The 22,851-nt window shown below is 35.5% G+C and overlaps 1 protein-coding gene across 1 annotated transcript in view; it reads left to right on the top strand.

Moving 5' to 3' along the window:
* Positions 1 to 22,582, top strand: part of LOC128989239 (NPC intracellular cholesterol transporter 1-like) — a 63,681-nt gene extending 41,099 nt beyond the window's left edge. The window contains exons 13-26 of the mRNA XM_054411112.1: positions 374 to 575; positions 3,234 to 3,350; positions 3,931 to 4,111; positions 5,177 to 5,304; positions 7,315 to 7,409; positions 8,367 to 8,529; positions 10,541 to 10,704; positions 11,236 to 11,354; positions 12,492 to 12,634; positions 13,355 to 13,560; positions 14,578 to 14,809; positions 15,680 to 15,793; positions 18,732 to 18,894; positions 21,488 to 22,582. Coding sequence (XP_054267087.1) covers positions 374 to 575; positions 3,234 to 3,350; positions 3,931 to 4,111; positions 5,177 to 5,304; positions 7,315 to 7,409; positions 8,367 to 8,529; positions 10,541 to 10,704; positions 11,236 to 11,354; positions 12,492 to 12,634; positions 13,355 to 13,560; positions 14,578 to 14,809; positions 15,680 to 15,793; positions 18,732 to 18,894; positions 21,488 to 21,624 — 2,164 coding nt within the window. The 3' untranslated portion in view covers positions 21,625 to 22,582. The remainder of the gene's footprint in view (positions 1 to 373; positions 576 to 3,233; positions 3,351 to 3,930; positions 4,112 to 5,176; positions 5,305 to 7,314; positions 7,410 to 8,366; positions 8,530 to 10,540; positions 10,705 to 11,235; positions 11,355 to 12,491; positions 12,635 to 13,354; positions 13,561 to 14,577; positions 14,810 to 15,679; positions 15,794 to 18,731; positions 18,895 to 21,487) is intronic.
* Positions 22,583 to 22,851: the final 269 nt, after the last annotated feature.

Genomic DNA, 22,851 nt, shown 5'->3' with positions numbered 1-22,851 from the left:
GAATGTGACCTTTAAAAATTGTTAGATTCCGGGCCCTGTCTTCGGCTAAAATACGGAAAGTGGTATTTCAGCATATCTACTCCAGGGGAGTCATTTGCTCAATCATTATAGTCTGTATTATGGAACCTTAGAAGCTGTCTCCTGAATCTCCATCTATCTAGGGTCTAACCAATGGTTTAAAGCCTGGCCAGTCCAGGTAAATGAAAGGTCAAGAGACAGGTTACAGCTTACAGACTATAGACGAAATTAACAAAACAGGCAATGCTGACAGTGACAAATAATTTAGTAAATACTCACACTTTTTCTAAGAAATATTTTACCTCACCAAGTTTATTCTAGCAGATAGCATCCAAATACCTTTTTTATGTTTCAGATTCATTTCTTTCATGAAGAACTGGACAGCGACAGAGAAGCCAGCGTACATGGACGTTGCCTTCACCTCGGAGAGATCTATTGAGGATGAGTTGGACAAGGAGTCTCGCTCAGATATTCTCACCATCCTCGGCAGTTACATCATCATGTTCGCTTACATCGCCTTGGCACTAGGACAGATTCATCAGTGTAATACCATGCTGGTAAGATACTACAGTAAGACGCCTCTAATTGACCATGATAACATAAAATTTCAATAATTTCATATTTTGAGTCGTTTTTGTCTCTGGATCACAGAACAAACTATAAAAGGTATAAAATTACCCGAGTACTGCCAGAGTGATCCTTTTGGTCCTTACGGATTACGCGTTTCGAGGAGCTTAAGTCCTCATCATCAGATCTTGTACAAGAAACACATCTAACACTTCGAAAAGGTCGTCAAAAGTTTAAATACACAACACGGACACATAATAAATAAACACGTTTTACAATTACGAGTAGGCCTACCGACAAAGTCATGACTGCGATACGGGAGGTGGGCGGGCGGTGGACTTTGTACTTCTCGGCTCTTTGTTCATCAGCTGTTCTTGGTTTGTTATTAAAGTATCATACAGAGCGTTAAACTGGAAACTGATTTCAAGACAACTAAGACAACTCCAGCTGTTTAATAAATACATTAATAACATTCACCCTAAACTTCAGTTTACAATAGAACTAGAAACGGACAATAAACTCAATTTCCTGGATTTAACTGTCATACGAGGTGACAAACTTTTCACGTTCGATATTTACAGGAAGCCAACCTTAACAGATACTACAATCCATGAAACATCACATCATCCCGTTAAGCATAAAATGGCTGCATATAACAGTTTCGTTCATCGGCTCCTATCAATACCACTTAGCTCTGAAAACTTTGATAAAGAGAAAACCACTATTAAATACATTGCACATAAAAATGGTTACGATCCCGTTATAATAGATAAGATAATTAAAAAACAATTAAAGAGAAAGAACAATAGGAATGAAGATAAACCCAAAGAAAGGAAAGTTTTTGTAACTTCAGAATTTGGTAATAAGTTACCAAACATTCTAGCAAACGAATTAGGAAAAAAGAACATCAATATCGCTTTTAAAACTTCAAATAAACTACAAAAACTACTCAACAGTGCTGATAAAAATGGAGTAAATAATACAGCCGACAGAACTGGTATCTACAAGTTATCATGCGACGATTGCAACAAAATTTACATTGGGCAAACAGGCAGGACATTTCAAACTAGATTTAAAGAACATTTGCCTAAAGCAAGTAATCATCTCAAATCCAATTTTGCAGCTCATCTTGTAAATGAAAACCATAACTACAGTGATTTTAACACAAATTTAACCCCTCTACATTTTTGCAATAAAGGCAATGTTATGGACGCTTTAGAAGAGTTCGAAATTTATAAAACTACCAAAACCCAACCTAACACATTATTAAACGACAAAATCAGTTTCCAGTCCAACGCTCTGTATGATACTTTAATAACAAACCAAGAACAGCTGATGAACAAAGAGCCGAGAAGTACAAAGTCCACCGCCCGCCCACCTCCCGTATCGCAGTCATGACTTTAACCTACAACTGTGCGGTCGGACATTGCAAGTTTTTGTCGTGTTTATTATTAAAACGTGTTTATTTATTATGTGTCCGTGTTGTGTATTTAAACTTTTGACGACCTTTTTGAAGTGAAAGATGTGTTTCTTGTACAAGATCTGATGATGAGGACTTAAGCTCCTCGAAACGCGTAATCCGTAAGGACCAACAGGATCACTCTGGCAGTACTCAGGTAATTTTATACCTTTTATACTTTCAATAATTGTCGGGGTAGCCGAGTGGTTATAGTGCTCGCCTTCAAATCTGAAGGTCACTGGTTTGTCTCCAAGCGAGATTGTTTCCAGACCCAGATGCCATTTGTCATTGGGCTATGAATTAATGATGTTATCCAACAAGATGGTCGATTTTAGATAGTTACAAGACCAGGGTTTGGACCGTTTCATTATAAAATGTAAAAAATGCCACTGGCATAGAAACACACAAAAAATCTCACATTGGGCTAAGGAGGTTTTATACACTTAATTTGCCTTTCAGGAATGTTTGGAAAAGGTTGTTGGCAATCACACGATGCTGGGCATACTAAGCAGTGATCATGTAGATAGTAAAAATCATATCTATAAACAGCTTATTAATAAGTTTTGGAAATTAAGTTTACGATATTCTACCTTTGAAAGTGTCTACTTTCGGTCAGCGCTCATTTTTGTTGTACCTGGCTCTACTAAAGTCTGAAACATGTTGGATTTGCGAGTATCTAATGATGTACTATATTTTTCATTGTTCGTATAAAGTTCAATAGTGTGGGCCTTGTTTAAAAGGGGGAATGTAGCATACATATGTTAGGCTTAATAATTGGTTACTTTAACTTTATCAAACCTTTCAGTCGTAGTTTTTCTCTAGTTCTCAGTTTTTGCCACAGACATAGAGCACAATAATCAAAAGGTTATAAAGAGTTGGAAAGGAAACACATCCAAATAATCATGGAACTCGCCACTATCTTATAAGACAGTGATTTATCTGTTTAAAAATATTAATAGTTGACCTAATCTTCTAGCAAGTTTAATTTTGCGCTTTCATCTTAGCTTTAGTAACTGCACAACCACTTCCTCAACATCGCTTACACGGGAATTTTAAATATAATTTTCTAAATAAATATTGATTTGAATGATCAGGAGTTCATTTACCTGGTGTAGGACATTGGAGTTCACTTTAGTCCTAGAATGTGGACACAAAAGTAAAGTTAATATGTTATGATTATTTTTTCCAGATGGACAGTAAGATCACCGTGGGGTTGGCTGGAGTGGTGGTTGTTCTCATGTCGATTGTCTGCTCTGTGGGATTTTTTGGATACATTGGAGTACCTGCTACCCTAATTATTTTTGAGGTTAGTTTTCACCTGTTGTTTTTTTTTAATAAAAGTGTTGGTCCCATTATCTTCATATATTTACGCCTATCCTCATATACATTAACTCAGCAGCATTTTAAGGATCATCTCAAGACCTGCAGGCTGCGACGCTTAAAATAAAATATCATACTAAAAATCAAATTAATTGGCATTTCAACAATGATTGAACAGTTTTTAAGTCATTTTCATTAGATGTGTGGTTAAGTGTAAGGGACACAGTTACCTAAAAAAAAGACCTCGCGATTTTTATCTCACAACTGCAATCAGTGACCTCATAAAAACTATCTTTGCAAAAAGAAATATTCTTGCAACTATATTGAGTAACTTAAGTGGGATTGGAAAAATATAAGACTATTGTAATGAAATATGAAAATAATCCACTATAGTTCGGCCGCTTAGAAAGCGACCTCCTCTAGCATTGGTTTAGCATTAGCGCGCAGGTCGTTTTCTAAGCGGCCGAACTATACAACAGACTGATGTTGCATTATAGATTTGAATTCTTTGTAGTACCTTCAAACCAAGTGATTTAAACATATTTATGTAGTCCTGTGTCTGGTAGGTGATCCCATTCCTGGTGCTGGCTGTTGGTGTGGACAACATTTTCATCATCGTACAGAGACATCAGAGAGAGCCCAGACTAGAGGAAGAGACTACAGAGCAGCACATTGGCAGAGTTCTGGGACTGGTCGGTCCATCCATGCTGCTCACCAGTGTGTCAGAGTCTTGCTGCTTCTTCCTAGGTATTAGACATGCTTAATCTAGTTATTGAAGTGATGTAAATTGGAAGGTCATAAATTTCTAAAAAGATACGTTTTTTTGCTGTGAAGTCACAAAAAAAATAACTTTTTGTACAATGGATTTAAAAAATTCATTAAAAGAAAAGTACTGAATTTATTAGCGATTCCATGAAATCACTGATTAAAATTTAAAGGCATTCCAAGTCCTAGATTCAAGGGTACAGTACAACCTTGCTAATCCGTCACCTACGGGACCATTACCGTGGCTGGAACGGTGAAACGGTTGGATTATTCGAGGAGCAGCATGTTCATGAACTAGTATGTTCAGGATTTAGCCGTGATTGTGGGTGACTATTATGATGTTTCCACTACCGCAGAAGACATTCAGGAGTTTCTGCAATTGCAGATAATAACAATAATGTTTCTGTGACAGCAGGAGACAATTATGATGTCCCTTTGAATTCGAAAGATGTTCAATATTTTTCCACGATTGGGGAAGACAATGATAATATTTCTTACCCGTGGGAGGCGTTCAGTACTTTACCATGATCAGGGTAGACGATAATAAAGTTTCTGCTACCGCATTAGATGTCCTAGATTTGTTGCAGAAGGAGCTGATGTTTCCGTTACTGTGAACATGTTCAGAGTTTTCCTGCGATCGTGGAAAAATAATTATGTTTCCGTGACTGCGGGGGATAAACAAGATGTTAGCCATGATTGCGGTAGACGGTGATGATGTCAACACGGCCAAGGAAAATGGTCATGATATTCCTGGGATAACATTGATACCAATAGCCAATGGCACATTTGGATTAAGTGAGGAGTCCTATTAGATGAGGTCGGATTAGCTGGGTTTTACTGTCGCAATAATAGTAAATTCACTACATCTGGTCCATATAGATGCAATGACTACTTCAATAGGCTATCCAAAAGTAATTGCTACGTACCTACTAATATTAATCAGCCTACTTTGTACTGGATAGTACTTTTCGCTATACTATGCTAATCTCTGAATTCAGTTTAATTTATAAATGCACAATACATTATTTCCTCTATGCTATGTTATAGGTGCATTGTCCGACATGCCAGCTGTGAAAGCCTTTGCGCTGTACGCTGCAATGGCGTTGTTTGTTGATTTCCTCTTTCAAATTTCCTGTTTCATCAGCATTCTCACCCTGGACACTAAGAGACATGAGGTAAATGGAAAAAAATTACTCCAATAGCACTTTAGTTTCAACTGCTGGAAGTTTGTTGATTGTTATTTGTCTTTAACGAGTCAAAAACATTTAAAAAGCAGGAAATGGCAACTAAAGAAAATAAAAAAGAGATAGAAAGACTAATAAATAAATAAATTCCTCCACAAATCTCCAGGGCTGTGCGAATCCAGAAATTTTGGATCGAATCCGAATCCGAATCATAGCTGTACAGATTTTATCGAATCCGGATCGAATCCTAATATTTTAATTAATCCCGAGTCGAATCTGGGTCGAATCCGAATCTCAAATTTACAGCCATTATCGAACCTGGATCGAATCCGAATCTGAAATTTAAAGCTGTTATCGAATCCGAATGTTTAAACCTGTTCAGAGTCGAATCCAAATCCGAGGAAAGTCAGCAGTACCAATTTTCACATTTTTAGACCACGTTTTCTGGGGCTGAAATAACTTAGGGCATTGCTTAAAAAAATTCTCGAAATGGGCCAAATAAAAAAGTTATAAAATTTAGGCCTACCTATTTGAAGTTTTGAAACTAAAAAATTGGGCATAAGTTAGGCATACCACCTAGGCCTAAGTTACTCGCTAAAAGTGATGGACTACCAATTTGTGTAGTCTAAAACAGGCCCAGCCTATTATACACCTCGGTGTTAATCCTCCACACAAGCCTATGTCTGCATTACTATTACAAGTAACAACTAACACTGTGAGGTTAAGTTTACTGCTAGCCAAGATAGGGTTCAAATGCGACCTACACTAATGTGCCTAAAGCCTAACACCAAGTTGGTCAGGTTCCTAACATGAACCAGTCAACAGCAAATCGGAGTGCACAAGTAGTTTTTTAGTGTCTAAAAAATTATATTGAAAATTATGTTCAATCAGAATCTAGTAAATTTGAATATCGAATCCCAACTCGGATCTATTTCCAAGAAATTCGAATATCGAATCCGAACCCGGATCTCTTACCAGTAAATTTGAATATCGATTCCGAATCCGAATCCAGTTAGAAACAGTAGATTCGTTCTCGAATCCGAATCGAATCTCTAAAAAGATTCGGATTCGATTCGTTTTTCGAACTATTCGCACAGCCCTGCAAATCTCAATTGGAGGGCTGTATTTATTTAACCACATTTATAATATTGAAGATGTGTCAACTGTTAGGTTTTTTATTATTTATAGTTTGATTGTTTACTTTTTCCCTAAATTAATTCCTTGATTCTACCATAGATTAACCAACACAAACAGACTTCTCATAGCATTGTAAATTTTGAATCTCGTTTTTCGTGTCTAGTTCATGTATGGTGACACTGGGTGCTAGTGTCAATGAAATTTAGTTTGATTGTTTACTTTTTCCCTAAATTAATTCCTTGATTCTACCATAGATTAACCAACACAAACAGACTTCTCATAGCATTGTAAATTTTGAATCTCGTTTTTCGTGTCTCTGAGTTCATGTATGGTGACACTGGGTGCTAGTGTCAATGAAATTTATATTATTTTAGGGTTTATTTCTTGATTTGTGCTTTACTGTTTGGTCATATACCTAGGGGACGATTAAGTGCTTATGATTAGATCATATTATTTGGTTAAACGAGGCTTTAAATTACTGAAATAACAAGAAACAAATTTTAAACAAAACATGACGTCTACAGTGCACCGTACAGAACTAAGAATAAAATTGTCTTTTCTATAAAGATGAGAAATCTACTAAGGGAGGATATTTTATATATGATTCTACTTAGAAGTTTACAAGACAATAAAAGTTTATCCAAATGTTGAGCTTTGATTCTGCCTCAGAGTTTAATGCAAATCACAAGAGATTTTCATTAAAATAAGCATAAGTGAGATTTGCCTGTAATTTGCATGGTAAGTTTATGTAGCTGTTTTTTCACAGATTTAGAGAACACTATTATCTTGAGAGTATTCTCACCTCATTGCGAAGCACGGGCAGAACAACCAGTTTGAATAATCCCAATAAAATTTGTGTTGTAGGAACGTAGGCTAGATATGTTTTGCTGTCTCAAATCGTCCAACAAAGCAGAAACTGTCATTGAAGACGGAACACTCTTCAGTTTCATAAGAGATAGGTAATATTGCGTAATTTATATGTGCATTTTTATTGAAAGTTTGCTCAAAGGTTTTGTGTCATTTTGTTCAAATTCCATAACATTTAACCAAAAGTGAATTTGTTTTACTCCTGTCTCCTATCATATGAATAATTTTAGTAACTAATTTATATGTTAGAGCCTTATAGTTAGTTTTGAGAATTTCTTAAAATTTCCAAAATATGTATTTTCTTTCTTCCTTTGTATTTATTTATTTTCCTTTCCAAACAACTAAAATAAAAGTTAGGAATTTTGCATAGAAAGTTTTATTCAAAAGATATCAAGTACCTAAACAAATTTATTGTATTTTCCAATCATTACTATTATTTATTGGACTACAACACTACAAACTAAGCATTTGTTTTGTGCAAGGATGAACTAAAGACAAGGGTAGAATGAATTAAAGAAATGAAATAGAACATGAATTAAAGTGTATCCTTTGTTACTGATAAATACAAGCTGACTCTTTTGCCAGCAATCGAAGATTAAACGATTAATTTTGAAGGGAGACCTTACACCTAACCTAACCTACACTAACCTTACACAAGTCATTCATAAACTACCAAAAATTCCTGTTGGTTATATGATGGCATAAATAAGTGTAAAGTTTTGTTAGATGTAAATGTTGAAAGTGTGAACTTAGAAAACTTCACTTCTTCATTATGCCATTGTTGTAACTGGAGCGTGGTTCTAGTCATATGGTAAAAAATAGTTTTACTTCTTTCTTCTTTTGACATGTGTGACATTGTTTTACTTCTTCCTTGTTGTATTTGTGTTTGAGCTTATGAATGTTTATTGGTGTAGTATTGTCATATGTGATACATTCTGAAGTACTTGAACGCTAAATGCTTACTTTCTTTAACTTTCATATTTTATACACAATAGTATTTAGTAACTACAACTCATACAAGTGTGCTTATATAACTAATTAATTTCCAGATACGCCCCTAAACTGTTGTACAGTCGAGGAACACGAGCATTTGTCGTGTTGGTGTTTGTTGCGTGGCTGTGCGTTAGTATGTCAGTGTTACCAAACTTGACTATCGGACTGGACCACAAACTGTCGATGCCTCAAGACTCTCACGTCTACAAATATTTTACGGTATTCTATTTTACTTGGGATTACTTTTGATTTCTTACATATTATGTCACAATATATCTAGATAACTTTAAAACCATATTTTAAGACAGATTGATCAAAGGTTTCAGATTTGATAGACAGTATAACTCAAAATGTATATGTCGACTGTTTAATTGATTGTAGTTAATTATTGCCTTATTGCAAATAGTTCGACATATCGAAAGTATAATGTGCACTATCAAAATTGTAATAGACGAAACGATTAAATAACTTACTAAACATCTGCTTGTTCTATTAGCAAATTAAATTAAAAACAAGTTAGAAGTAGATTTAAGTGGCTATCTTTGAATCATCACCATTTTAATTTTGTAACAGTTTGTTCAAACTTTGATGCAATATGACAAAAATTATAGTTCACCACACAGGCAATAAGTGTCTTTTCAATTCTCGCTCATTTTCCGTTGAGTACGGGTCGAAAATAGTCACTTTAGGGCTTAGTGATGAAATATACTCACTCACTCACTCACTCCCATGGCCATTTATGCCCAAGGCGGGATTTGGCCGCACCAACAACTGCTTTCCATCTCTCTCGATCTTCTGCCTCTTCCACTTCTGCCCCCACTTCTCTGACGTCCTTGGAAACACTATCCCACCATCTCTTCTTGGGCCTTCCTAATGGTCGTTTCCCTTCTGGCTTTCCTATACTTGCTTCTTTTAGTAGTGAACCTCGTTCTCTCCGTAGTGCGTGTCCTGCCCACCTTATTCTCCTTGCTTTCACGTGTGCTACTACATCATAATCATTGTACATATTCCTTATCTCCCTATTATGCCTTTTCCTCCATTCCCCATTTTCTTGTATTGGTCCATATATCATTCTTAAAAATTTGTTTTCAAAAACAATCATTTTGTTTTCTTCTTTTTTATTTAAAATCCAAGTTTCAGCTCCATATGTTAATACTGGTCGAATTATACTATGATATATTTTTATTTTTGTTTTATGTGAGAGAATCTTTGAAGTCAACAATTTCTTACAAGAATACATACATTTATTGGCCTGAGCAATCCTATAATTTATTTCCATTTCTTCACTATTGCTGCTTGATATAATTACCCCTAGATATTTAAATTGTTCAGCAACTTCAAAAGTATGTCCATCTATACTAATTTCATTTGTCCTCACTTCATTTGGCTGTCTCGTGAAGTGTATATATTTTGTCTTCTCATCATTAATCTTTAGGCCCATTTTTTCTGATTTTTTTATGAACAGTCTGGTTAGCTCCTCTAGGTCATTTCTGTTTTTGGACAGAATTACTACATCGTCCGCAAAAGCTAGGATGTTTATTTTTGTTCCCATTTCTAAACTTATATTTGTTTGTCTTACTTGTTGGAGGGCCTCTTCTAAGGCTATGTTAAATAGTATAGGTGACATTCCATCACCTTGCCTTACGCCTGTTCTTACTTCAAAGCTTTCTGATAACTCTCCATCTATTTTTACTTTGCATTTTGATTCATTCAAGGACATTTCTACTAGTTTTATTAGTTTTCTGGGGATCCCAAACTTTTCCATCTGCTGATATATTCTTCCCCTGTCAAGGCTATCATAGGCCTTCGAAAAATCAATGAAAAGCCCATGTACTTCTTTATTGTATTCCCAGTGCTTACTAAGATGAAATATACTAGTTTGTATAAAATAACCGTTTTAGTTTTTGGATTCTAATTGTGGTGATACTGTGGTATTACGCAGTTGTAATGTTCTTTATCTAACGGTTGTTTGTTTCCAGTACCTGAGTGAGTTCCTGTCCATTGGTCCGCCAGTCTACTTTGTCTTGACAGGCGAGATGAACATGAGTGATACTGTGGTATACACAGTTGTAATGTTCTTTATCTAACGGTTGTTTGTTTCCAGTACCTGAGTGAGTTCCTGTCCATTGGTCCGCCAGTCTACTTTGTCTTGACAGGCGAGATGAACATGAGTGATACTGTGGTATTACCCAGTTGTAATGTTCTTTATCTAACGGTTGTTTGTTTCCAGTACCTGAGTGAGTTCCTGTCCATTGGTCCGCCAGTCTACTTTGTCTTGACAGGCGAGATGAACATGAGTGATACTGTAGTACAAAACACCATCTGTGGAGGTCAACACTGCAACACTGACTCTCTATCGCTGCAGATATACAAAGCGACTAAAATGTCCAACATGTGAGTGTAACAACATAAATTAATATAAACTTTCTCAAGCTCTAGCAACCAAATCGATAGACATGTTTAAAAGACCCAGTTTTTTAATTAACTTTCAGTCACCATACTTTAATTTAAAATGGGTGAGTTAATAGTCTAGTGGTTTGCATTTTGGACGTAAGTGTGAGAAGAACATGTCCCTTTGTATCTCCACAGTTTAATGTGCTTGGTCCACCTTCCTTTGAAAGCTGTAACAACTTCATTGGAAATTACACTGGTGAAACACTAATATCATGTAATTTAAGATGACTCATTACAAAATTTCCAAAATGTTTAACTTTTTGGTATAAACCTATTGTCAAATGATCAAGCATAGATTTCTTTGATGCCTGAGAAATTCAGCTTTTTAATTTATGAACTTTGTGAAGATTTTTAAATTATCAAGTTTTTCTTTCTCTGTTAACTCCACATTCTTCCTTCTACCTATTTTTTACTTAGTCTCAAATAGCGTGTCCATCACTGAGTAGTTGAGTTTATGATTTCTTGCTCCAGCACGTACATCGGACGACCAGCCTCCTCCTGGATGGATGATTACTTTGACTGGATCGTGTCTCAGGAGTGCTGTATGATATCTCCAAACACCTCGTCATTCTGCCCTCATTCTGGTGGTGGTGAGTTATACAACTTTGGAGGAAAAGACTCAATTCTTTTGAATTTTATCAGGTTTAGTTTGTATTTAACACAACACATCATATACTGTTGCAATCCTTAGTTTGACCATTCAATCACAGTTCCTCTATTACAACCTTCTGCTATCTCCTCTCTTATCTGCATTCCTCTTCATCATCCATTATTCTTCAAATTCCTCACCTTCCTCTTTCACTGTCAACTGCATTTTCCTTGGATCTCTTCCTAAACTCTCATATTTTAAACCATCTTAATTTTTCTCGTGTTCACTCCCTCTTAAAACTACTCCTCTTCTAGTAGCTTCATTACTGCCTCAATCACTCGATTTCACGCTGAGGATTGGTGCAACTTTTCAAAATTCAAATAGAGACAGGACTAAATCAATTATGTGGTGAAACTCGAGGAGAAATAATGTAAATGTCTGTCATTTTTACAAAAACCTCCAAATGGGCTAGCACGGTTCCACAAACTAAAGTAGAGCACAGATTAGGGGTAAGTTTTACCGAGTAACAACAAAAGTTTTGTTTATACCGGGTTAATTTTTGAACGGCTGTATGTGTTCAAACGAGCTTCGATACACGTTACTAGGATAATGTAAAGTATAGGGGTTGGTATTTTTTAAAATCAAAACCCCACCAGCAACCCCTGTTTGGGGGTGATTGGTGAAATTCAGAATCATGTTAAAAAGTGTGTGACATAACCCTGGTCACGTGTACTGAAGGTTATTTGAAAATTTACAGCCATGAAAAAAATAAAAGTGATGGAATGTAAAGTTCCATTTAAATTAACGTCTAATATTTCTTGCCATAGCTTTTGAAAAGTTCGTCGTATGAAAGTCAGTCGGATTTGTGGAATTAATTACCCTTTTTAAAGCTCACTAAAATGATGTGCTACTTGATAGGGGTTGCCGTTTGAAAATTTTAAGTTACCCCCAGCAACCCCTAAGGTGGGGCAAATTTCAAAATACCACAAAAGTACTTTACATTACCCTAGTAACGTGTATCAAACCTCGTTTGAATATATGCAGCCGTTCAAAAATTAACCAGGGGGGATTATGGAACACCCAGTATATTGTAGCTTAGTGCATTATGAAGCGTAGACACCTGTAATACTTGTTCCAGATGATTGTGATTACTGCACCAAGGTGATCAACCCTGACCTGGCCAGACCTGACTCTACCACCTTTGACCGATATCTCTCCTTCTTCTTGCAGGACAACCCGGACGCCAGTTGTGTCAAAGCGGGGCACGCGGCTTACTCTCAGGTACATGAATATTGATGATACATGAATGCTCATAAAATGATTTCAAGTCACTAAAATCAAGATGTGAATGCTCAGAATAATTTATTTGGAGTTTGACTCTTTTGTATTGTCACTAAACATTAGGTCCAAGTTAATAAATGGTTAAATAGAGTACCCGTTCATCCTTGTGTATTTTAAACAGTAATTTAGTTATGAATTTTTTCATATTGTTGTGTTCACTTAATCAATTTGTATCGCTTTAAATTGCATTTTACCATTGTGGTGCTTATTTTTAATAGGGGTCTGTGAGCCATACTTTTCCCCTTCGGATCAAGTAAAAAATTTTGACACTTGTCTCGGGGGTTAAAATTGAGTTGTTGTAGAAGGAATTGATTTTTTTAATAGGCTATTTATTGTTATACTACAATTATTGGTTTATATATTGTACATGATCTCCCCCCATATTACGGTGAAATTATGAACAACTTCTACAGTAATGGTGACATCATCATAGTTTCCTACTATTTCTGCAACTCCGTGAACATCACCCGCAATCGTGGCAAAATTGTCAATTTTTGATCGCATAATTAAAAAATTGGCTCGGCTCCACCCGACCTTATCTTGGCTTAAAAATTATTCTTGGCCCAACTTGACCCATAGATAAAAAAAAATTTATGTCCTACAGATTCCTAATTTTTGTATGCATTACAATACAATTCACACACCCCTGTTTTTTTGCAGGCAGTCAAGTATAGGCTGGATGAGAGAGGGTACACAGTGGTAGAAGCGACTTACTACATGGCCTACCATACAATACTGAAGTCATCCAGTGACTTCTACGGGGCGATCAGAGAGGCTCGTAAGGTAGCGGACAACATTACTGAAACCATCAACGACAAGCTGGTACACATCGGGAGTAACGCCACAGCTCATGTCTTTCCGTATAGGTCAGTTGCTGCTTTGGTCAGTAGTTTCTGTAGTTCTGTAGTCTTCAGTAGTTTTCTGAAGATGTTTATCTTGTTGATTATCATTGCATAGGTGTTCTTATTATACACTTAAGTAAAACATAACTTTCATCAACCAACACTTTATCCGTTAGTAAGATAAAGATTAAGTAATATATTTTGGCACTCTAGGGTGGCAATTGCAGATTTCATTGAACAGTTAGCTTGAGGTGAAGGTTTCTGTGATGGCACCAAACACTTTGTAGTAGTTTCATGCTACGTTTAAGACGTGTCTCTAATGAAATTAAATGTACAGAAAAGAAATGTATTGTAGTTTAAAAAGACTAACAGCAAAGTCCAACTGCAATCCTTTCAAATAAAATAAAAATAACTTTAAACTCTGAGGAAGATTGAGGTCGCCATGTCTGCAATTCAGTCGGTGTAGCAGTACTTGTCTTGTCGCCAATAGATCTAGGTCTGTAGGTACCTTTCGGTACAGCGACAACAATTATATAACAAAAACTATAATTACAGTAGACTCTCGCTTATCTGGATCGGCATAGTCCAGATTCCCGCGAGTCCGGATCGGCAATCGTTTTTTCTTTTAGCGGCACAGTACAGTAGAAGTTCGATTATCCGAGCTAAACAGGACCGAGACTACCTCGGATAATCAAAAACTTGGATAACACAGTGGTAAATATTACAACCGGTGGAACTGCATTTACCCGGATATCAATACTGTGGACCTGGAACAAAATTGAAAAAAACGGCTATATATAATACTGTATTTGCTCGACTCTTGATAGTCCGGATTTTTCCTAATCCGTCCGGACATCCGCCACAATAGTCCGGATGAGCGAGAGTCTACTGTACTGGTACTTCACCAGTAGTGACATTTTAATGTAAATTCTAGATACCGATTTTTTTCCAACAACCAGTAGTGATACCAAGAAGATTTAGTAGACAAATTTCTTCATTATGTCTTCAGCAGTGTTTGATTGAGTGTGTTCTGTTGACCAGTGTGTTCTACGTGTTCTTCGAGCAGTACCTGACCATGTGGCAGGACACTTTGTACAGTGTAGGGGTGTCTCTTGCTGCTGTGTTCCTGGTCACTCTGGTACTGATGGGGCTAGATCTAGTCTTGTCTCTTGTGGTCCTAGTCACCATCACCATGATTGTCATCAACCTCGGTGGACTCATGTACTTCTTGGACATCACACTCAACGCAGTCACCCTCGTCAACTTGGTTATGGTCAGTGAACATTATCAGAATCTGGTTTTTTCATATTTTATTGACCGGCGGCAAAACATACGTTTTTGTTTCCTACCACAATTTCAATGTTTTTTTTTTGTCACAATTGAATTTATCAATTTATGAGATTCAAATATAGTGGGAAATACCAAATGCAGTCTTGTAATCATAAAATAGTCTAACATAAACATTTCACGCACCAAACCAGTAGCTTAGGAGTACCTAGAGCTTGTTTGTAACATGGTGGTCACAGTTTTTGAAATAATTCAGTATCTGGTCTTGTGTCCAAGTTAAAACTCTGCTTACCACAAATAGTGTTCATCCATTTGATGATAATGACCCTTTTTTAAGTTGTAGGTCCACTTATTTAGTGAACCAAGATATCCCAGGCAAGGACTTTCTTCGTATGGGCGGAGAACCCCCCCCCCCCCCACAACACTTAAACTGGTTAAAGAATTAAAAGGATATCGCATAGAATAGTGATTGTGAGAATGAATTTTACTGAATAGCTCTGAAGGGTGCAAGAACTCTGCAGTCCCAAAAACATAACCATTGTCCTACACAGCTGCGGCAAAAGCGTGAGTGTTCTGCAATCCTTGGCTGGAGCTTCATTTTTTACTAGGTGCTCAATCAATCGAGCTTTTAAGCAAGGCTCAGCTCAGATTGAAAATCGAGCCTCCTGCACACATCTCCTAACAACTTATGTATAACACTTTTGTATGTGCAATATAATCTGTAAACATGTTATCTCTCCACCTACTGTTAATTTAAAATTTAGTATTTTCCATATATAACTTGAATTTTGGTAAAAATCTAACTATACAATTAGGATAACTGTACCATGATTAATCGTGTATTGTTGTTTTTCAGGCTATCGGCATTTCTGTGGAGTTCTGCAGCCACATCGTACATGCTTTCTCTGAGTCTATGAAGGAGACAAAGATTTTACGGGCTGGAGATGCTCTTGTCAATGTTGGAACATCGGTAGGCTTAAACAGAAACTTTAGATTATAGTGTACAGAGTTTTTGTTTCTTGTGCTAAAGTAACCCTGCTATCATGAATACAACCTCAAAGCCTATACTAGGGACCATGAGAGTCTACAGTTGGCGGCAGCCAATACAAAGACTCGACTAGCGCAACATTGCAACATCACCCGTTCACTACTTTTTGACACTAATTAAAATATACTAAACAATATTTTCAAATCAGCTGGTATTATTAGATTTGGCAACACCGCACTGTCCTCATGGGCTCCTTCGAATTCACGGGGTAAATAGGCTCCTTCCTCAACTGCAGAATCTCGTGAACAGTACTGTAGGCTCGAGTGCTCTATGCTACATTCTACTATCAGGGAACATATTTCATCTGAGAAATTAAACCACTGCACTCTGGTGTCAAGTTATCGTGGTTCCCAGTTTAAGTTGCCAAAAGCCTAGACCTTTATTCGATGAAATACAAGTGAATCAGGACAGCTGTTTCCAGTTTTAAATTCATTAAAATGTCTCTAAACCCAGAATTGACCTGGCGTTCACATTACTGGGCTGGCTGTCTTTGGTGTCCTATTTCAATGAGATTTTTGATTTTTTTTCCTTGGTAAATTTATTAATAAGTAGATTATTTATTACAACAGTAGTTAATTAGGTTCTAATACTATGTTGATGACTGATGTTAACTCAATCCAGCGGGCTTTGCTTTTGTGGTGTGCATTTTTGAAACATTGTACGTTCTGTAATATTATTGTTTTCTTTAAAATAAAAGTTTGGATTTGATTTAAATGACTGGTACAAAACTTAATTAAATTTCATCTTGTATTTACCTCATACAAATTATTTTATCAACACTTGTATAAGTTTTACTAAATTTTTCAAGATTTGTCATAGCTACCCAAACTAAAACTTTGGTAAGTGGCATGCCTATCTTTATACATCCACCAGTAAACTCACTGCTGCAGTTAGTTTATTGTGCAAATAAACTTTCAAGTACTCAACTAAATTTGCATTAGCATATACATTTTTCAGTTTCAAGTTATTTTTACATTACTCTTAGCATGTTTTTTAATGCAAGTGTTAATGTAAGAGTTTTTAGTTTTTATCAAATTCTTTTTCCTGCATTTCTCAGTCTAATAATTGTAGTATTTTTAACTGTACTTATTTTTAAAATTCAGTTAAATTTTGTAGGCTGTGAGAGTTTTAGTTTATTTTAGGACCTAATACCTATATTTGTTATAAATTGTAAAACCATTTTTCAAAACAACGTAATTTAATTTGCTTCTTATTTGTTACTAGCCATGAATCAGTCCCAACCTAAATTAAGATTGTGTCGATTAGGATGGCATGTAGTGACAGATGAGGGAAAGACTCACACTGAGACTCCCACAACTAGACACTCGTGATTAATCTAACAGCAATAAATTCTTAAGATTACTGTACAGGGTGAATACTTTCACAGGGTGCACTTACTTTAATGGGATGTACAGCCGCTTGTGTAACTCATTGACTCACTGATTAGATATACTTCTGTTTACCCACTTTTAGAATAGCCAGGGATCTGAAATTTTGTTGGCGTTCAGTCTCGGTCCCAAACCACCCAGAAAATACAAAAAAGTTTCAATTACAACCCCCCTCCCCCCCAAAAAGATTTCCTTAAATCTTCATTTTTTTGAGAAAAACACGTTTTTTTTAACGCTTTTAGCTAAAAAAATTGTAAAAGCTAGCAAAGATTGAAAAGAATTTTCATGTTTCTTGGTCAAGAATTAAATTTTCTACAAGATACTCTTTGGGGTTTTCAAAATATCGCACTCCTTCACCTTCAAAAAAATGCCCTACTTCAAAAATTTGTAAAATGTCTTGGATTTTTGACATGTTTTTAATTTTTAAAATTACTTTTCAGACATATATTTGTACTTTTAATGATCCCAACATTGAAAGAAAAGTGCCTAAAGAGACATATTAAAACTGTAACACACAAAACAAATTTTTAATGGCGGATTTTTAATAAAAAATAGTTGTTATTTAACGCCTGTTGGGCCAAACCGTTGTGCACGGGTGGTCTCATTCACCCTGTATAAAATAACAAAAGCGATGGAGGTGGAGGAAGGGTTCTTGTGTGTATCCGCATCCCTTTTGCCACTCTAATCGACGCAATCCATACCTTTGGCATATTTGATTACAAAGGAGACGGAGATGAAATTCTTTTAAAATATACTTCTACATAAGTTATTCAACACTTCCAAATATCATTTGTTGGAAAGAAGTTGGCAAATAAACTTAAAATAATCTGTTCCACTTCACGATAATGTACAGGGCTATTCAAAAATATGGACTGAGTTTCGGGACTTTTTATATTGAAAAGAACAAATCGGAAACAGCTTTACAAAGAGAAAATTTCCAAGTTTTATTTACACTGATTGCAAATGCTCAATGTGTTCTCATGTGCTGCACAGCAAACATCTAAGCGATAGCCAAATTCGTCCTATACACCAGACAGAATCTCTTGTGTCACAAATTTCTTGAAATTGCTTAAACCAACGAGTTATGCTTTTCCTAGTCGGTGATTGATTAGCAAATTCGATGCAAAACCCCGCTGCACTGTAATAGGAGACCTAGTTTTTGCAAACTCTGTCACACAAAATACCTGATGTTGCATGGTAGCCATCTTACTAACAACTGATGGCTAGACAAAATGGCTGTCCATTGTTGCGATAACTTTTTTGGTCGTTTACAAATCCATGGTAAAAAAACTTGGAAATATCTTCTTTTTAATCGAGTAAATTTTATGTATGTCCGATTTAAAGTTTATCAAACACAAAGTCATGAAGTTGGGTTCATATTTATCCCCCTCCCCCCTATAATATCCAGCCCTGTATAACATCCAGTATTCCTATGTTGCATGTTTTATTCATTCATTTTATTTTTATTTTAGGTGTTTTCTGGCATCACCCTTACCAAGTTTGGTGGCATCATTGTGTTGGGATTTGCCCACTCACAGATATTCAAGGTGTTTTATTTCCAAATGTACATGGGAATAGTCGTTATTGGTGCTCTACACGGTCTGGTATTCCTACCTGTTCTGCTTACATACTGCGGTAAGTTAAAGTACAAATTATGTTCATAATCTATAATATTAAAACGAAAGTGTGTTTTTTTATTTCACGATTCTGAATCAACCACTCGACGGATTTTCATGATTTTTGGGTTGAAAGAAAGATAATTTTGAGAACTAGGGAATGTCGAAGCCATAATTTTAGTTTAGGGTCCCAGTTTTTTAGAAATTAAGTTTTAATTTTTAAAAAGTCTAGCAGCCGACGCTAAGATTCTAAACTAGCTTTTGGCATAAAATAATTTGCTTAACATAACAGCTGTAAACATTCAGCTTTTGTGTCACAAATTCAGCATTTGGATAAAAATGTAAAGACATACTTAGGATTGACTTATTTATACTATGTGTAATGCTAATCATTGATACGTTCAATTCTTCTGTAAGAGGATGGCAGATTAATTAAATATACATAGTAAAATACTAGGATGTTCAAATTATTTTTTAAAGCAATCTTTGTAATCTTCGATTTGTTTTAGAGCAATATAATTTGTTTTAACTAACAGCTGGTTAAATATAAACTATGGAACTATGAGGTTATTTTATTTTTGTCATTGATTATAGGAAATAAGTAAGATTAGTAGAGATAATTAGACCACAGTTTAAACCAATATTAATTAAACCACAGTACAAATCGAGGCTCTGTACACGAGTCTTAATAAAAAAGGATAAATGCAAATTATTTTACTGCTCCACTTTTCAAGGAAAGATTAGAAAAATAACAATGTTTACATGTTTTAATTTTTCATGGTAGCTTTTTGTTTACAATTAATGTTTGTCTGCTTTAACTTTGTATGGATTAGGCCCGGAAATATTGATGTCATAAAAAGAAGATCAAGAATAATCAGGAATCACGATTTTAAATTACGACCACAACCTCAGCCGGGTTTTATACAAAGATAAACAGATGGATGACATAGATTGAACACAACGTCAACATTGACCTAGGATACTGCAATTAGACAAACCATCCTTAAAATCGTGTTCAGTTGTGGTTACGTTTGGGGGCACCTATATCAGCGCCCCCAAACGTGAAAATAATATCACTTTTATTTCAACTATGAATATATTGTAGTTCAAGTTAACTAATATGGGAAATTAAGATGTACATTTCTTCAATGAGGGTGTGTAATTATCAAGAATAGAACTGAAAACGGTATAGATAATAAACATTGACAATTACGTCATTAGCTTTACTAGCGTGTTTACTTTTTATATTCCTGCTACATGTGACCAGTTCTTATTTTCAAATGAATGTTATTTGAACCAAACAGCTGTTTCAAAACAAACTGTTATTGTTTTTACTTTTCTTTGTTTACGCATATTTATTTATCAATTAATGCAGTGAAATTCATATAAAGGATAGGTGTGACGATTCGTTTTGATGTTAGGACACCAAAGTTTGTGTACTGTGAATTTTATTGGATATTATCGTTTTGTTTTAGGTCGTTTCTATTCAGACCTACTGGAAATTGTGTATAGTAGTTGTATTGTGGTGATAATAATTATGGAAGAGGCAGGTATGCTATGGAAGGTGGTATCGTTGACTAGGTCTATACACTTCTCAATTTTGACTATTACTCTCTCTACAATATGCTACTTATAATCAGTGTGCGTCTGTGCGAATCGGCTGCAAATCTCACTTCAACGCTTTTCACATCGTAAAAATTGCAGAATTGCTGTTTTATTTTAAAATTAACGGATTTAAAATGCATATCGTATAGGCCTATGATGGAATAAAAACATATTTGGTCACACAACATTTGTTTACAAGATGATTTTTTACATTAAAACTGCAAGAAACTTTGTCTTTATATGTGTAAACTAGCTGATCTGAATTGTACACGGTTTTAACTGGCTACTGAATTCCCGTACGTAGGACGGGCTAACATCTCGTCTTGTATTAAATCATGATTTGTTTTCCAAATTAAAATATCTTTTTATTTTATATTTACCCTATATCTATGGATCTTAGACTTTTAAATATGTTTTTTTTTTTTAATACTTACCATACACAGCTCTAATTAATTTAGAAATTATAATTTGTTATGTTACAACTAATTTTAATTGTAAGGAAATTGTCATTTGATACCAAACTTGAAATATGCTGATATTAAAGAATTTTGTCTGACTCCTTGTGGACCTTCCCCCAAATGGGTTCCGATCGGTAATTGGGCAGATGTTTGTGTTACCATCACCAGTACATTTTTTCTATCGTGGTTTAGAAATATAAAAAGAGGTTTCAGACGTAATTGTCACCCTGTATTAGTATGAAAATGTTTGGTACAACCTATAAATAAAAACAACATAAACTGTGGTTAAGTTTTATCACTATACAAATAACATAATTATACTCTACGTTTCTTCCTGAAACAAATAATATACAATATTGTATAACTTTCTAACAAATAATCATTTTTATTCATTTAAAAATAAACTATGCAAAGTGCAGCAAAATGTCCTAGCATTTTAGCGAATCCAACCAGCAGTTCCAGGGTTAATCTATGGTTTGATTGAGGTCTGTTGACATGTTACATTTTTATTAGCATTCAAGTTGTGTGATTCAATAACACCTGTTTCAGGTTCGTCAGTGAACCCGAAGAAGCTGCTATTGTTCGAGAGGGAGGAACGGAGAAAAATGTTGGCCAGCATAAACAGAGTAAGGGAGGGGTTACGGGACAGAGAGGGGCATGTTCTGGACGAAGTGAAGCCTGCATGATCTTGCGCATGTCTAGACGAGACAGTTCCTAACTCAGTATTGGACCTTGTTCCTTGTGACTACTAGAATTGTGCCTTTTAACATAGGATCTTCATCTTCAGTGTGTCCACAGACAATGATTATTGTGAGAGCTATATTTTAATAGAACATTAGATACATAGTTTGTAGTCAATGTGATTGTGTCGCTGCAGTGAAATGCATGCAGTGTTTGTAGCATGAACTTTTCAAATGTTACAGTGTGCCTCAGGCCGCTTGAGTACGGGCGACATGAAACATGTTTGGCCAAGTACGAGTTATGAGTATGTGATAGGTTTTTTACCCAGACTCTGGGGAATGTTACAAAAACTAAACAAAGCAATTTTATTTTTGTATTTTTTAACACTTAAACACATAGTGTTAACATAAGTGAATCATTAAAAACACAACTAGGTGCTTTACAACTGGGTGAGGATACATGAAAGCACAGTTTGGATCTATAAACCTACTATTGAACAGTTACACCCCTGTTGAAAACAGTTTTATAGAAGCAAAAGTCAATTTTGCATCTAATTTTGCGTGTTTTAATGACGTCATTGGCATTTTTAAAAGTTTTTCTTTGTAAGGGAACGGTCCAAAATCTGGGATAACCAACACATATCTTTGCATAGCATTGTTAATTTATAACCCAAAGCCAAATAGCATTTGGAGCTATAGCCTCTGGGTCATTATTAAACATAGTTAAAATCGAAGGCTTACCTTACGATCCAATTTATTTTATGGTGGGAACCTAGGTTTCTACGTCGTCAGTCCTTTGTCTCATAGGTTGGCTAAACTTTAAGTTTTTCATCCCTTACTTGAGATATTTTCGATTTGGTATAATTTGTACAAATATTGAACACATATAAATATTTACTAAGACGTAAATGAAAAGATACATGGCCATAATCTTCTTTATCAATCCTAACCTCCAAAGTTGGGCTGTTGACATGTTTGTCCGGATCGTAAGGCAAGCCTTAGATTTTAGAATAGAATTTGGGTCTAAACCCCTTGGGATTGAACAAGCAACCTTCAGATTTGAAGGCAGCACAACAATCCACTTCACTACCTCACACAGATTTGTAAAATTTTCTTTGAAAATTCAATCAGTTGTGAGGTGTGTGATAGTACAAAATCAATAACTTTAAGAACATAGTAAATTCAAATGGAATTTCGTCGCTAGATTTAGTGTAGGCCTATGTTCGACCTAGG

This window comes from Macrosteles quadrilineatus, unplaced genomic scaffold, assembly GCF_028750875.1.
Source record: "Macrosteles quadrilineatus isolate MER2022 unplaced genomic scaffold, UCM_ALF_1.0 Scaffold_3__2_contigs__length_128488019, whole genome shotgun sequence".
Classification (NCBI taxonomy): domain Eukaryota; kingdom Metazoa; phylum Arthropoda; class Insecta; order Hemiptera; family Cicadellidae; genus Macrosteles; species Macrosteles quadrilineatus.
Note: the sequence above shows the minus strand (reverse complement) of the source record. Positions and strands in the feature narration are given on the sequence as shown.